This window comes from Bos indicus x Bos taurus, chromosome 2, assembly GCF_003369695.1.
Source record: "Bos indicus x Bos taurus breed Angus x Brahman F1 hybrid chromosome 2, Bos_hybrid_MaternalHap_v2.0, whole genome shotgun sequence".
In the NCBI taxonomy this organism is placed as follows: Eukaryota; Metazoa; Chordata; class Mammalia; order Artiodactyla; family Bovidae; genus Bos; species Bos indicus x Bos taurus.
In genome coordinates this window covers 34,869,415-34,885,205 of record NC_040077.1, presented here as the reverse complement: position 1 = coordinate 34,885,205, position 15,791 = coordinate 34,869,415, and the positions used below count along the sequence as shown (strand labels likewise).

At 33.6% G+C, this 15,791-nt stretch overlaps 1 protein-coding gene across 2 annotated transcripts in view; it reads left to right on the top strand.

Moving 5' to 3' along the window:
* The window catches only part of PSMD14 (proteasome 26S subunit, non-ATPase 14), a 107,735-nt gene that overhangs the window by 63,465 nt on the left and 28,479 nt on the right, over positions 1-15,791 (top strand). For both annotated transcript variants that reach the window (XM_027559469.1, XM_027559476.1), the window contains 4 exons: positions 1,124-1,195; positions 1,423-1,542; positions 3,541-3,611; positions 4,601-4,751. In XM_027559469.1, coding sequence (XP_027415270.1) covers positions 1,124-1,195; positions 1,423-1,542; positions 3,541-3,611; positions 4,601-4,751 — 414 coding nt within the window. The remainder of the gene's footprint in view (positions 1-1,123; positions 1,196-1,422; positions 1,543-3,540; positions 3,612-4,600; positions 4,752-15,791) is intronic.

Sequence of the window (15,791 nt, the reverse complement as noted above, 5' to 3'; positions counted from 1 at the left end):
TTTGGCATATAAATAGACAAGAAGAAGCATTAAGTACACAGAGACCTATAAGTGTGAAATGTAATGAGTAAAGCAGTTGTTTAATTTTAGTAATAAGCAAGTCCATAAAAGCGAGTTAGAGCATTGACTTACAGTTTAGATAACTAACATATTCATTATATAATTTGTAACAGTTATTGTTAAGGAAAGAGGACTTTAAGCAAAACAGGACCTGGCAGTTAAAAGTACATGTCATGTCATTTTCCCAGAATCCTCAGTATTAAAAAAAACAAGAAGCTTTCTATATACACTGATTGGGGCAGAATTAATTTTATAAGATTGTAGTCATATTGAGGGTAAGAACTATATGTAAATTACTTTGTCCAGCAGAATGTTATAGTAAAAACAGATTTGGTGCTTTTGATGAATAAGACAGAATCTTAAGGGACAAGCATAATATCTTCTTAGGCTGTAGTAAGATTAATAGTAATGTTTTCTTTAAAGGTGGTTGTCAGGATTTGGAAGTCTTTTCCAAAGACTAGCTAACACCAGTCTCAGCCAGTTTGCTCACATCTGGGCCAGTTGTGTTAAATTTGATGTTGTGTAAGGGAAGGGAACAACTTCAGGTGATGTGCAGAGCATGTTGTTTTCACAGCTCTTTCACCTAGGGATTAGAAGTCTTCTCCGCCCCCCTACTTCATCCCCATACGGAAGTATCGGCAGAGATCCCAAAGCCCCAGTCTACATGCTGTCTTTAGCTGAAAATCATGCTCACAGAATTTACTGTTTGTGTTGGTTCTTCAGTTAATCATACTAGTCCAACAGCAGTTTACATTCACATAGAGGTAAGAAACATAGCTAACTGGTGCATTGTATCTATTTCGTAGTGGAGGTGAGCTAGCATTGCTGAAAGATTCATGCATTTACATCCATTGGAAACTTGCCTGAATGCTTAAGTTTGATATTTTCTACAGGTTTGATATTTGCAAGCTTGTTTTGATTGTTTATGTTGTAGCTGAATAAAAGGATACTTAACATGTTTTCTCTAAACTCTTTTAAAATAATCATGTTTAAATAATGTGGGACTTTAATTTTGAACTCATAATTTCTCTGTATTTATAATGATTTCTATGCTTGTTTCTAGGGGCCACCTACAGATGCTCCTGCAGTGGACACAGCAGAACAAGTCTATATCTCTTCCCTGGCACTGTTAAAAGTAAGTGTTGAATGGAGTTTCTGGTTTTACTGAGCTCTGCTGCTTTCTCTGTGTCTTTTACATTGAAATATTTTTCATGTTAACCCTCTCATACATAAACTTGTTTTAGGTGCATGTACAAAATAGAGTGGTTTTATTTTCAGTGAAACACAATTAGGTTATTAATTAGAAGGAGGGGTGTTCGAAGATCTCAAAGCCTTTGTGTCTGTGTATCGTCCTCTTTACAGATGTTAAAACATGGCCGAGCTGGAGTTCCAATGGAAGTTATGGGTCTTATGCTTGGAGAGTTTGTGGATGATTACACTGTCAGAGTGATTGATGTGTTTGCTATGCCGCAATCAGGAACAGTGAGTACTTTTATGGTTGCCTGCTGCAAGTAAATGTGTTTCTTTTTTCTTTTCCTATGCAAAATAACTCTTATCGTATTATAATTTTCTTGATAGAAAAATTAATTATAAAAGATTAATAATAATTTTTAGACTGTATTGAGTTAAATCTTGTAGATGAATTATGAATTCCCTAAAGGTCTGTAGACTGAGTGATGCTAGCATTTAATTCCTTTACTTCTTGTTTCAGCTTTAACTAGCATAGTGTACTGGATTTATGTTACTTATTTTAATATAGTAGGATATTAGTTTGATTAGTTTGAATACTTGGTTCAAAGATTTCAGACTCAATTAAAGTTTTACTTCATGTACATTGTCTAGTCCTCATGTTTTGTTCTTATTGTTTTGAAATAGCGCCCATTTAAAAATGTTCTATATATGGTGATAAATGACTCTTAAGCTTTTCCTATTCAAAATGTTAAGTTTAAAAAAAACAGAAACCATGACAGACTTTAGTTCTTTTTGCCTGGGTGTGGTAATTTGTCATAGACTAAGCATACTACATACTGATTGTGAAAGTCTTCTACCCATCTACCCATGGGAGTTTTTTGTGGGGTTGTTTTTTTTTTTTTTTTTTCTGTTTTGTTTAATGCATTGGGCTTGTAGATAGGTGTGTATTTAGATTTTTAAAAACTGGCCAAAACCAATAACCATTTACTGACCTTCCAAAAAATAACACACATATTCTTCTCATCCATTTGCCTAAGAAAATATGTATATTTATCTGATGAATGTCCTTATGTGGATATCTGTTATAGTAAAGGGTTCTTAAGTTTTAATATCCTTTATTTCCTTGTAAATGTTTGTTTGATCATATAAAATAGAATATTTGATCTCTACGTTCACTCTGTGTAGTAGAATTGGAAAGTTTCTCTTCTAGCCCAAGAGTTAGCAAACTTTTTCTGTAAAGACATATGTCTCTGTCTCATATTCTTGTTTTTTTTTTAAACCACCCTTTAAAAATGTAAAAAAACATTCTTAGCCTGTAGGCAGCAGATTGCATACCCCTGTTCTTGAGGATGCACTCTCAATTAGAATTCAAAATACTGTTTGTTTTGGTGGGAAGAAGTGCTTATGTTAACTGGTTTGTTTAAGTAGATTAGACTTAAATTCCTGATGTTAGAGGGAAGCCTTGAGGGAGCTGTAATGGCAGTAATCTATCACTGGAGAGATGATATGAATGCCTTTAATTCTTATATGTCCTAAAATTTTCTTTTGATTGAACTAACAAAATAATGGAGCATTTCAAAGACTTGGTTTCAGATTGTCTCATGTGGGAAGTTTTTTGAGAATGCTTTTATATTTGAGGTAATATTTAATGTGTGTATCCTTCCAATTGCCTAATCTACCAAGAAGTCCTAACAAAAGCACTGAACTTCCTCCCCTCCTAGCTCAGCCACCCAAAAAACCAAGCAAAAAAACTCTTAAAATTGTTAAATTATTTTCCTTCCAGGGTCTTTACATTACTGAAGAAAAAAAAAGAAAAAGACTTGGACTGTTGGTTGTAACAATAGCCAAATAGTCATAGAACTTTGAACGGGATGGAAGAGACTTACTGCCTATCAGTTATTAGAGGATGATTTTAGGAAGTATGCTTGCCTAGACAGATGTAAACAAGAAGTTATTGATTCACTAATATGGTACTTCTTTTGTGGGTGTGTATTTGTGTGTGTACACATTAGTCATGACCCTAAACTCTTACAAAGCATCCTAAAAACTACCTTAACTCATTAACAGCAGTTTGGTACTTGGCAATTTAAAAAGTTTTATTGATATATGGATTATAATTGAATGACATGGGTATCAAATATGGGTATCAAAATCTGTTAAATTATTTTGGTATCCCCAAATAATGTACATAGGTTTCTTGGCAGTAGCTTTTTGTTCATTATCTTGTAATACAATTTTTTTTCTTTCTTGTAGAAGCTAATCATTTTTTTTTTTTTCTTTCTAAACCAGGGCGTCAGTGTGGAGGCAGTTGATCCAGTGTTCCAAGCTAAAATGTTGGATATGTTGAAGCAGACAGGAAGGTAAGTATTTCAAGTGATCATATAATGGAATAATGGGAAATATTTTCAGCAATATGTCTCAGAATTTTAGATGTTTATGAATATCATTCTTAGGGAAGAAAAAAACTATGTTGTTAATGTGTTAGTGTTACTCTTAGTGCTTACCTATCTAGTATCTCTTTCCTGTAGAATCAAAGAAATTTGCCAGTCAGAAAAATGCCTCATGTTAAAATTCTCAACCATTACATAGTAAACTTGGACTGTAACTTCCCTCTGTTTAGCATATGGAGTTACTCTCTAGTCACTTATAATTGAAAGAGCTTGTATGTTCCAAAATTCAAGAGTTGCAGCTAAATAAAATTCTGAATATTGAATTATATTTGTAGTCATACGAGTTTTACATACAGGGAAAGTAGAATTCAAATATTGTTCAGGTTTTTTACCCCAGATTAAATCTCTCAATAGTTGTCATTCTCTTGCTCAAATTCTTGTACTGTGGAAAAAACTTCAGAATTAATGTTAGCAAAAGGCTCAGCAGCTGGGCAGAACAGTGCAAATTGGTTTTTGACTGAGTTCCTAGTTCTCTTGCTGGTTTAATTGATATTTAATCCTTTCACAACAGTGGATCCTGGTGTCCATTGTTAAAAATGTACTCTGCCTGAAAAATTCAACTCCCAGAGCTAAGGAGTTAAAGAGTAGATATTTACTTGAATGCTGAAAGGGTAAAAACTGGCTCTGAGAAAGTGTGGTAACAAGGTGAAAAACTGAAAGCCTTATCTACCACTGTTAATGTGCATCTCTTAATGATAGCACTCCTTTGTCACACTTATTCATTTCCATGTTTTCTGGGTAATATGGTGTATGATTTCAGTGTTTCTAATGGTGTTTTTTCACACCTGTGTGTTTTTCATCTCTTCTTAATTTATACCCTGTTAGTGTGTTGTTTCTTTTCATATCATAAATGTAATACTTTTTCTGTTCTGAACGGCTAAATGCCCTCTTTGTTTCAGGCCTGAGATGGTTGTTGGTTGGTATCACAGTCACCCTGGCTTTGGTTGTTGGCTTTCTGGTGTGGATATCAACACTCAGCAGAGCTTTGAAGCCTTGTCGGAGAGAGCTGTGGCAGTGGTTGTGGATCCCATTCAGAGTGTAAAAGGAAAGGTAGAGTGGATTCTGTCTTTATTAGCATCTCCTGCCACATTCTGTTTACAGATACATTAAATAAAAATCTGTTTTGTTTAAAGCTTTTCTTAATTACACACTGAAACCCTGGTCTCTCTACTTAAAAAAACAACCAAACAAAAAACTTACAAGTCAATAAATGTGTCTTGGTATTATTATTAGCAATTTAACTGTTTAGAGATTTGTTTCTCCTTTAATCAGTCTAATCATGTGTTTATCTTTAAATAATTTTATTTCATAGATTTAAAAATGTTAAATCATACTAAAAGCCTGCTTTTCACATTTTATTAATATTTTCATAAACATTTCTCTACCTTTTGTTTTAAAATGGTAAATTTGGGATTGGCACAATGTTTAACAAATCTAGTTAAATAGCTCCATTTTGCAGACATTGTACAGGGCATATTCTGGAATTGTATGTTCCAAATATTTTAGACAATGAAAACTTGCCCCAAACACTTGGTATCAACCGTTTGCATTTTTGGAGTGAGGACAGAGATGAATGATTAGATATGCTAAATGATTCTGAAAAGAGCTTAACTTGCAAAGCATATTGGGTTATATTTGTTCTTGTTGAAATCTTTTGTTCTTGTTTAGTTCTTTTTTCCTTCTTTATTTTCTTTTTTCCTTCTTTTTTTTTTGTTTGTTCGTTCTTTTCTTTTTTTTTTCCTTCTTTTTCTTTCTTACTAGCCCCATATGCCATTTTCCTATTTCCTGCCTCATGACAGCAGGGAGCAGCTCTATTATCACCTTCACAGAGCTGTCTGCAAATGTGAGAGGCAATTCGATTTTGCTCAACCACAGGGAGAGTGGATTAGAAAAACTACAGAACATACAGAAATTGGCTAGGTGGTTACTGCTTTAAAATACTGCTGAGGTGTCTTGTTTGAGCATGTACTTCCATTGTAGTGTAGAATAATTGTTAAAATAAAATCACAATACATTTATGGAATCCTTTTTATGCAGCTTTTACAAATAATTTTTGGAGCACTTAAAAATAAATATTAGCTTGCTATCTATCAGACCTGGAGTTTGATAGTAATGCAGATTACATTTACATCTGCTCACCAGCTCAAACAAACTAAATATGGCTGTTAAAACATGGAGTTTTTCCTGTCATGAATTTGAAGTTGAACACTTTTTGACATTATATTACTATGATGAATAAAAATTGGAAGTCTTCTCTAAATCATGATACTATTAGATGTGATTTAGCTTTTCAGAGGCAGAAACTAGCCACAAAAATAATAATAGAAACTGTTACTAGGCAGATCTGAATGGACAACTTCTGAGGCTTGCTGTATACCTATATTTCAATTTATTTACTTTCTTTTTACTAAATGTGTTGTTTTTTAACTGATACAGATAAAAGGAATTGAAAATCCTTGAATTTTATTAGTTTTATGAATTATACTACAGTATAGTATTTAAGTTTAATTCTCTGATAATTAAGATACCTTTTAAAAAAGTAACCCTTAAGTAACTCATTTAAGTAATAATTATTTTAGAAATATAACTATGTGATTAAATTCCCCCACCACAACACTTACAAATAATAATTGAAACTTAAATTTAAATATAATTAGAATTCTGTTTTGTAGTTTTAGTGTGACTTTTTATGATACTTAACTCGTGATAGTGGCTAGTTTGTAAAGGAAAATATAAAGTTAAATACAATGAAAGAAAGCATTTTCAAAATAGAATGTAAGTAAGTGAATATGTGTTTTGGTTATTTTGTTTATAGTATTTTAACTGGCAGTTTTAGTTTCCAAACCTAGTTTAGGTATTATATAATAGTGGAGTTTGCATTGTTTATTTCTAATTAAGCATAATTCATGTTAAAAGAGTGCATTCATTAAAAAATACACTTGTATCACATGACATTTGTAATGTGATAAAATGTCGTGTTTTAAAATATATATCAAAAACTATGGAATTACATGTATCACTGTCTAGTTTTATACGTCTTGAAAAAATATTTTTGGAAAAAATTTAGTATAAGCATCTATCATTGATTCATATCACTTGTTGTACCTAACATATATATTCATGCAATTATATTACCTCAAATAAGGATCTAGTTCTTTGTCAATAATTTAACTTCATTTATAAGGTACCTGAGTTTGGTTATCATTTATAGTTCTCTCAATGTCTCAAAACTTTGAATTAAATTAAGTTTTATTAAATCCATGGCCAGAGTGTTCTAGTTTAATCATTAAATTTAAGAGTATAAACTTTAAAAAGAAAAGAATAATAACATAGGACTCGCCCTTCCCCATTTCTGTACATGATTTAGCAAAGCTGTTAAAATAATTAGATCAAGAGTTAAAAAATGACAGTCTATGTATAAATGATTTAAGTTGGGCAGAAACTCTCAGAGGCAGAAACTAGCCACAAAAATAATAATAGAAACTGATACTAGGCAGATCTGAATGGATAACTTCTGAGGTTTGCTATATACCTGTATTTCAATTTATTTACTTTCTTTTTACTAAATGTGTTCTACTAAAAGTGTTCTTTTTACTAAATTATTACTTAAATGAGTTACTTATGGGTTACTTTTTTAAAAGGTATCTTAATTATCAGAGAATTAAACTTAAGAAATACTATACTGTACTGTATTAAAAGAACTCTATGTTCTTTTAATACTTCTTTCCTGTATATTTTTATCTTTTAATTTTTGTAAGTCCTAGTATTAAACCCCCTGATTTTGAGTGATTAGGTAAAAATGGATTCTTTCTTTGTAATCTCAATCCATAAAGTTTAATTTCCTTTTATTATTTCACTTTTTTCCTTGACTTGACTGTATATGAATTTCTTGCTGTGTGCCAGGTATTGTGGTAATAACCGTATGAACTTAACTTATTTATTCTTTTTGGTAATTCTGGAAATAGACTCTATTATTCTGTTTGTCAATAAAAGAGTAAAAAATTTATAGAGTCAGAGAGATCACTTTGCCCCGAATCATCCTATTATGTAATAAGCAGCAGAACAAGAATAAGAATCTAGGTCTATAAAAGTAAAGAACTCAAGCTGTTTACTGACTCTAATATGAACAATGTAATTAGAATCACATGGGAATGGAAAATTAGTACCAAAGCCATTGCAGGGCCTTCTCTTAACTTACATTGGTAGATGTCATTCTCTCCAGCATAAGTCAGAGGAAGGAACTGTACATTTTCTCAGAGTTCTCAATAGTTCTGTGTGCTATTTTTAGTAGGTATTATATATTAATTGATTTTCTTATATAGTATTTTTCTATTAATTAAAAACAATTTAGGCAGACTCATGTCTGTCAGCTTTTGTGACATCCCTAACCAGCATACACAATAAAATGTATTATATGATAAATAATCCATATCTCTGTATATTGTGTAAGCCTGTAAGTATTTTAAAATGATACAGGTGAAAAATCAATGATAATAACATTTGTAATTTAAATGGGGTGTAAGCTTATAGAAATTACCAATGAGTTCCTCTCTAAATTTACCAGTGAAATAGTTTTTAGGATTCTCTTTTAATTTACTTATAATGAAAACACATATGAAAATGTTTTAAACTTTAGTTTTCAAGAGGCATGGTGGCAGCCTCTTGCTTAATGTTTTGTTATCCTGTATATTCAGCCTACAACTGGACTCGATCCAGCGATGAACTTAGAAGTAAATTCAGCTTGTAATATGACTGTAATTCTTCATTAGGGCAAAAAGAACAATCACTTTGTGCAAAGTCAAAACTAGACTACAACTATTACTACTTTTTTTGAGAACTAATTTTCTTCACAGGATTCCTGTCAATAAAATGTTCAGATGTTACCTGCTGACTCCAAACAATCTTTGTATCTATTCTCTATTTTGAAAGCATAAAAAAAATCACTGAAACCCCTTTATCCCAAATACATCTTCACATTGGCTGGACTTTCCTGAAGATTTTTTGTTTATTTTGATTGGAAATATCCAGTGGGCTTCTGAAAATGTGGTGTTTATCTGGTTTCAGATCAACTCATCATCAGATACTTCTTAAGTGTACCTGATATGCTTATTTGCTAAATGATTTTGGGGTATGAAATAAATAAAAAATGGTCTTAGCCTCTTTGAGAAGTCATACATATTTAGTGTCACTAGTGAGCCAGGTAACATTCTGCCAAATATATGCTGGTAATCCTACACTGCATACTGATATAATACAAACTATACTATACTGCTTTGTTTCTGTAACTAAGTATTGAATTAGTTGCTAGTGACAAATAATTCAACTAATACTTATTTAGAACCTTTTATGTGTCGACATGCAATAAAGTAGTACTTGTGTAGCAAACATAGTAAATGCAAATTAAATTAAATGGAGGCAGAAATTAATGTAAGCTGCACACAGTAGGTGAAGCTTGAACCAAATTTTAAGGACGTTACTTAGAAAAAAGGAGCTTGTACTTTATGAGGAAAATGTAGAAATTATACCATTCAAAGTGGTTCTTTTGTTCATTCTTTTTTCAGAGATATATTAGAATATAAAATGAGTAGTTTTTGTTGTTTTTAAATCAGTGTTTTACAAAAAAGGTAGGGCTTTGGAGAGTAGAAACAAATAAAGGAGGAAAGAATTAGGGAATTAATAAGAGCTTACTTTTTATTTTCAGATATCTAGAAGGTTATGTCTTTTTCAAGGTAAAGGGGGTAATAGTTTACTTATCCAAGAAATTTTCTATTAGACAGTTTTAAGATGGTGGAGATTTTAAACTATTTAATAATAGTTTTGTTTTAGCACTTTCTTATTATTAAAAATTATATTTCATAAAGGCTGAGAATAAGTAAAGAGTGCAGGCTTTGGGGTCAAGTCTGCATTAGAATCCAGTTTTTAACTCTTTTTTACAGCATGACCTTGAGTAAGTTATCTAATATTCTTGAGCTTCAGTTTTCTCATCTGTAAAAGAAGGATTTTAGTAACTCTCATAGTGTTATGAATATTGTGAAGTGATGTATATATTCTGTGCACATGCATGTTGAAGATGTGCAATAAATGTCACTTCAGTATTCTAAAGATTAAAATAATTGATACTTAAGAGGAAAAATGACTAGCATATTTTTAAAAATAGAATCTGAATATTTTTGAAAATTTTAAGAATAAGTGTATAAATTAATTACTAATTTGCTCACTTTAGGAAGGTGAAGGTAACAGCTACAAAAGAAATGAAAAAGTTCCCTTTTTATATTTTGTACACTCAGACTAATTTAGGAATAGTCGTCTGATTCAGCTGATTTTTTTATTGGACACTTAGTGTTTTTCCAACATATTCTCTGGGGCATGCTGATGAAAAAAGAATGTGAATATATTATGTTAAAATTCTGGCCTTTAAGATAATTGACGTGATTAAAATCATTTTGTGTTTTATTCATCTGTCTGTGGGCTTCCCCAGTGTGGCTCAGTGGTAAAGAATTTGCCTGCAGGGCAGGAGCTGCAGGAGATGGGGTTCGATCCCTGAGTTGGGAAGATCCCCTGGAGGAGGGCAAGGCAACCCACTCCAGTATTCTGCCTGGAGAATCCCATAGACAACAGAGCCTGGTGGGCTGCAGTCCGTAGAGTTGCAAAGAGTCAAACACGACTGAAATGACTTCACACACACACACACACACACACACACACACGTCTAAATGTTGTCTCCTCCCCACACACACACACGTCTAAATGTTGTGTCCCCCACAAGATAAGGGAGAAATTTTTCCTTGTCCTGAAATTCATGCAGTGTCTGCAAAAAATAGTTTTTTTCATAAGTGGTTATAAAATAAAATCAAGGAATGTGTGTGTCAGTGGTCAGCTATTACCAATTCTGACTTAACATGTAAGAAAACTGCAGCTAATTTTGTGAGATTTAGGAAGTAATTTGTATATGTTAGTGATGATAGAGTCTTATTTTAAATGAGTGAAACATGAGATTGACAAGGTCAGTGAGCCAGTGTTTCATAGACATTAGCCTTGATAAATCTGAATTTTGTGTAATCAGAGCTAGTGTTCAAGTTTGTCATGTCATTTGTCTTTTAAAGCTAGTAGAATATATTTAGCTATTATTCATAAGATTTTCTTTTCATCAGTATCCCATAAAAGTTAATTTAAGGGCTGAATAGTCCTTATCTCGAATTTTGTATACACACACACCTTTTCTTTGCCTACTTTTCCAGGCTGAAAGAGAAAAATAGAAAATAGGACACATAAAAATTCTATTTCTATTCCTAATATAGCTTTGTGAGCATACTCATCCAGCTCTTGGAACAAGTTTAGTTACTATATTATCTTTTGTTTGTGCCCTGTTTTTCACTCTTAGTATCAATTTGAAGTTTTATAACATGCAGATATAATCTGTGAGGATGTCTAAGAAAATATTTTAGGTGTTAATATGCATATACTATTCCTGCTAGACTTAATAGTTTAGAACACTAATTTATCTATATAATCAGAAATTGTCAGCTAAGAATGTTAAAGCAATTTTATGTTTAAAATTCTAAATATAAATCTGATATACAACTAACAGTTCTTAAGTGTCATTCTTTTAATTTCAAACTTCTGTATTAATAATACAATTTGTGGGCGAATTTATTGTTGTTTAGTAATTTCTATGCATTTGAGTGATAGAAATCTGCTTCAAATTAGTTTGAATTCAACTGTTTCTGTAAAGATGCATGAAAACCTTTAAAACAATGTCCTATTATCTATAAAAATATTATTTATTGACTCTTTTGCCTCTTGAGTACTTTTCTATCTTCAATCTAATGAACCCTGGTCATTCATTCAACAGACATTTATCGATCACACTGTGTGCCAGGCATGCAGTGGACACACAGGGCCCTAAGAACTGCTCCCTGTTTTAATGCCAGTGTTGTACCGGAAAATGGAACCTGTAACTTTATATCATAGCCCATATATATTAGTTGCTTAAGATCATACTCAAATGATTTGACATTAACCCTTCTTAATTGTAAGGATGTTTCTGAGCCTAGGACTTAGTTTTGTCTGCTTCAGCGTGTTGTTATCTCTCTAATTTCCTCAGGAGGGTAGAATTGACTGTGGTTGTAGATTTTCTTCTAAGTCATAGTTGATCATTATTCTAATAATAATCAGTGGTTATTCTTAGACTACTAGTAAGCTTTTCAGTTGATGCCTGCTGCCACTTCTTATATTCCAAATAACTTTTCTGTATGCAGTTTTTATTCCTACTACTACTACTACTACTACTACTACTACTACTACTAAGTCGCTTCGGTCATGTCCGACTCTGTGCGACCCCATGGACCACAGCCCACCAGGCTTCTCCGTCCATGGGATTCACCAGGCAAGAACACTGGAGTGGGTTGCCATTTCTTTCTCCAATGCATGAAAGTGGAAAGTGAAAGTGAAGTCGCTCAGTCATGTCCACTCCCAGTGACCCCATGGACTGCAGCCCACCAGGCTCCTCCATCCATGGGATTTTCTGGGCAACAGTACTGGAGTAGGGTGCCATTGCCTTCTCCGTAGAACTGCCTTATGACCCAGCAATCCCACTGCTGGGCATACACGCTGAGGAAACCAGAATTGAAAGAGACACATGTACCCCAATGTTCATCACAGTGCTGTTTTTATTCCTAATTAAACACAAATCAAAGGGGAAGGGACTTTCCTGGTGGTCTGGGGGTTAAAACTCAATGCTTCCATTGCAGGGTGTGCAGGTTCCATCCCTGGTCAGGAAACTAAGATCCCACAAGCCATGCATTGTGGCCAAAAACAAACAAACAAAACAACCAAAAACTAGTAACCAAAAATGCTTTCTTGGAGCTTTTCAGTTCAATAGATAATCTATTGAATCTTTTTTGTAGTATGTGTATTAGGGGTCCCAAGTACTCTGCTGGGGAATGGATGTTTGGTGGCACATAAGACACACACCTTGCTGGGATGTAACTGAATCTAAGAGTGGTCTTTTTTTTGCTTTTGTGTTAGGATAACTGTTCCATCAGATAACGTGGTGATGAAAACTACTGGCTTTGGCATCCTGTGTATGTACAGATGATAGTGGTGTCACTTACTGGTTGTCATCTCATTTAATTTATTCAAGTCCTTGGAGCCTCAGTTTCCTTATCCATAAATTAAGAATATTAGCGCCTACCTCTTGGTTGTTGAGTATTAGTGTAATTTTTATGCAATATTTAATTAATAAGCCCAGTAAAAATATGTAAAATGGATACATACCAAAGTAATTGAGCTTTACATTTTTTTTCCTATGAAAATGACTGTGCCTTTTGAGAAATGGCAATTTGAAGGATATATTTGTATTTTTTTTTGGAAGGTGATGTTAAAGCACAAGAAATGTATGTAAATCCTTTATTTCCGTTATCCCCTCCCTACTACCTTTCTAACGTGGGTGAGCCCTAGCTTTTAGTCTCTGGAGCCTTTTATTTCTTTACTTTATGTGGAACTGTCAATAAACATACTAACTGTGTTGCTTTCTTTTGTCTACTAAACAGGAGTCTGAAGTCACTTGTCCTTTTTGTGTTGACTGTCAGGGTAGCCACCGACAGATTTGGTAATGTTCAGTTCGTTACCCAACCAGTGACCCAGAGATGCTGGTCTCTTGTAGCTCATTAATAGTCCCTGAGGAATTCAGTTTTTAAGTTCACTGTTTATTAGTCACCTCTGATTCTAGAAATAGCTATCATAGAGGAATACCAAAATTCTAGGCATATTGTCATTAAAAAAAAAATATTCAGTATAGCTGTTACATTTTTTATTTTATTTAGAAATTTTCCTAGGGGAATATGTCTTAAACTTTAACACTGTACTGCAGTAGCAATATTCTGCTTAGTTTACTGTGTCAGTTTGAGTGCTCCAAGAATCAAATCCCAAAATGGGATTTGGTCTGTGCAAGAGATTTATTTGGGGAAACACCTTTAATGGATAAAGGGGAGACTCTTCAGACAGCAGTACAAATCTGACTGTGTAGAAGGAGAAAGGGAAGGTAGGATTGAGTAGGAAGAGCCTCATACTGCAGCATACTCCTAAGAAAGTTTCAGCCAGGCTGTTGGGGAGTCCTTGGGACTGTTGTCCTTTAGAAGAACCCCTTATTTGGTAGGAATGGCTGTGTTTGTAATACCCTGGGTGTGCCCAGTCATTGACTGGGAATAGCCCTAGGGAGATGTGTCCTGGGGAACCCCCAGAGGATCCAAAAGTATAGCATCTGAAGTTTGTGAGTCAGCTATGTCTGCAGTAGGTTCTACTAAAAGGAGATCCAACTGGGCAAGTCCATGACTGCCACAGTTAATAACACCAAGAACCATAGTGGTGGAAGTGAAAGTGAAGTCGCTCAGTCGTGTCTGACTCTTTGCAACCCTGTGAACTGTAGCCTACCAGGCTCCTCCGTCCATGGGATTCTCCAGGCAAGAATACTGGAGTGGGTTGCCCTTTCCTTTTCCAGGGGATCTTCCCGACCCAGGGATCAAACCCGGGTCTCCCGCATTGAAGGCAGACGCTTTAACCTCTGAGCCACCAGAGAGGTACACAAATATTGTTTTATTTATCATCAAATGGTATCATTCATGAGCACATGGTGACATTGAAAAGTCAAATAGCAGTTAACTTAGCTCAATTAACTCAGGTGATAGAACCAGAATTCTAACTTAGGCAGGATTCTGACTCCACAGAGTGTCTTAAGCATTTAAATACCTATACCATACTGAGTACAGGCATAGACTATAAAAATTCTGCTAAACTTTATTTCGTGACTTAACTATATTCTTTTTAGAAAGTTTCATGAATCTAAAAATGTCTAATTACCTTTCACCATACTAGTTTCCAGAGATCGATTTGTTTTCATTAAAGTATATATATTCAGAACTGTGGCTTTACTGTTTGAATTTTGATGCATGTCTTCACTTGTCAAAAAAAAGTACATTATGCTAGTTACACTCCATCCCCCTTTTCTCCCAATATATGGAAGTTGTACTACAAATCTCTAGCTACAATAAGCAATTCTCCAAGGATGAAGAAAGAAAATGTACATACACACAGGAATTTCTTTTCCAGGACTAAAATTGACGTTTTATAAATAATTTCCGTGTTGCAAAGTTGAGACTAAGAAATCACAGCAATTCAGTGATATGCATTTGGCATGAGTCAGTTTTAGTTCTTAGTGCTTTTCATTGGAAATGGCATAAAAAGTAAGATTTCTTTGAATTTTTTATGCTGTGGGCTTACAAGAGACATAAGATGTTTTTCTCTTATAGATGTCTGGCAGTGCATGGCAGCAGAAGTAACGAAATGGTCACAAACCCCAGCAGTACTTCCCAGGTCACAGGCACCCTTAATTTTTAAAGAATCTAGAAACAACCTAAGCAGTTGATAACAGGTCATTTCTAGGTGATAAAGGATATTTGATATGGGGTGTTGCTTTTCTTTCCACACCTAGCATTTTTATAGTCATTTAGAGACCTACTTCACATGGTGGTGGGTTTATATGTGTTTAAATATGTAACCTAACTGATAATTGAATTGTAACTCTTTTCTTTTCTTGATGTTTGACATTGATTTTGAGGTCTGAAATGTTTTTTTCAAGCTTTTTTTCCCCTGGCTCATTTTATATATAAATACTTCCCATAGTCATTGACTTCAAAATAAGGGCAGTTGGGAATGCCAAATGCAGCTACTGTTGAAAAAACAAAAGAGAGAAGGAGAGAAATTGTGAATTATAGTATCTACTGCCAGAAGTACTTATGCATTTTTCTTTCAGACACCTTTGTATTAAATTAATTTTACAAGCTTTACTTAAAAAATCGCCTCCTTTGAATGTACAAATTGGGAAACTGTAGATTGATGCTTTAGAAATTTAGTCTAGTCTTTCAGTGACCTAGTAGTTGATATGAAAACATGAATTTAAAAATAAATAGCATATTGGCTAAACTGTACTATACTCATGAAAGAAGCCAAAAAATTATGGATTAAACTGAATCTGAAAATAATTATAGTTTTGTGTCCTAAACCAGATTCATTTTTAAAATGAAATGATAGGTC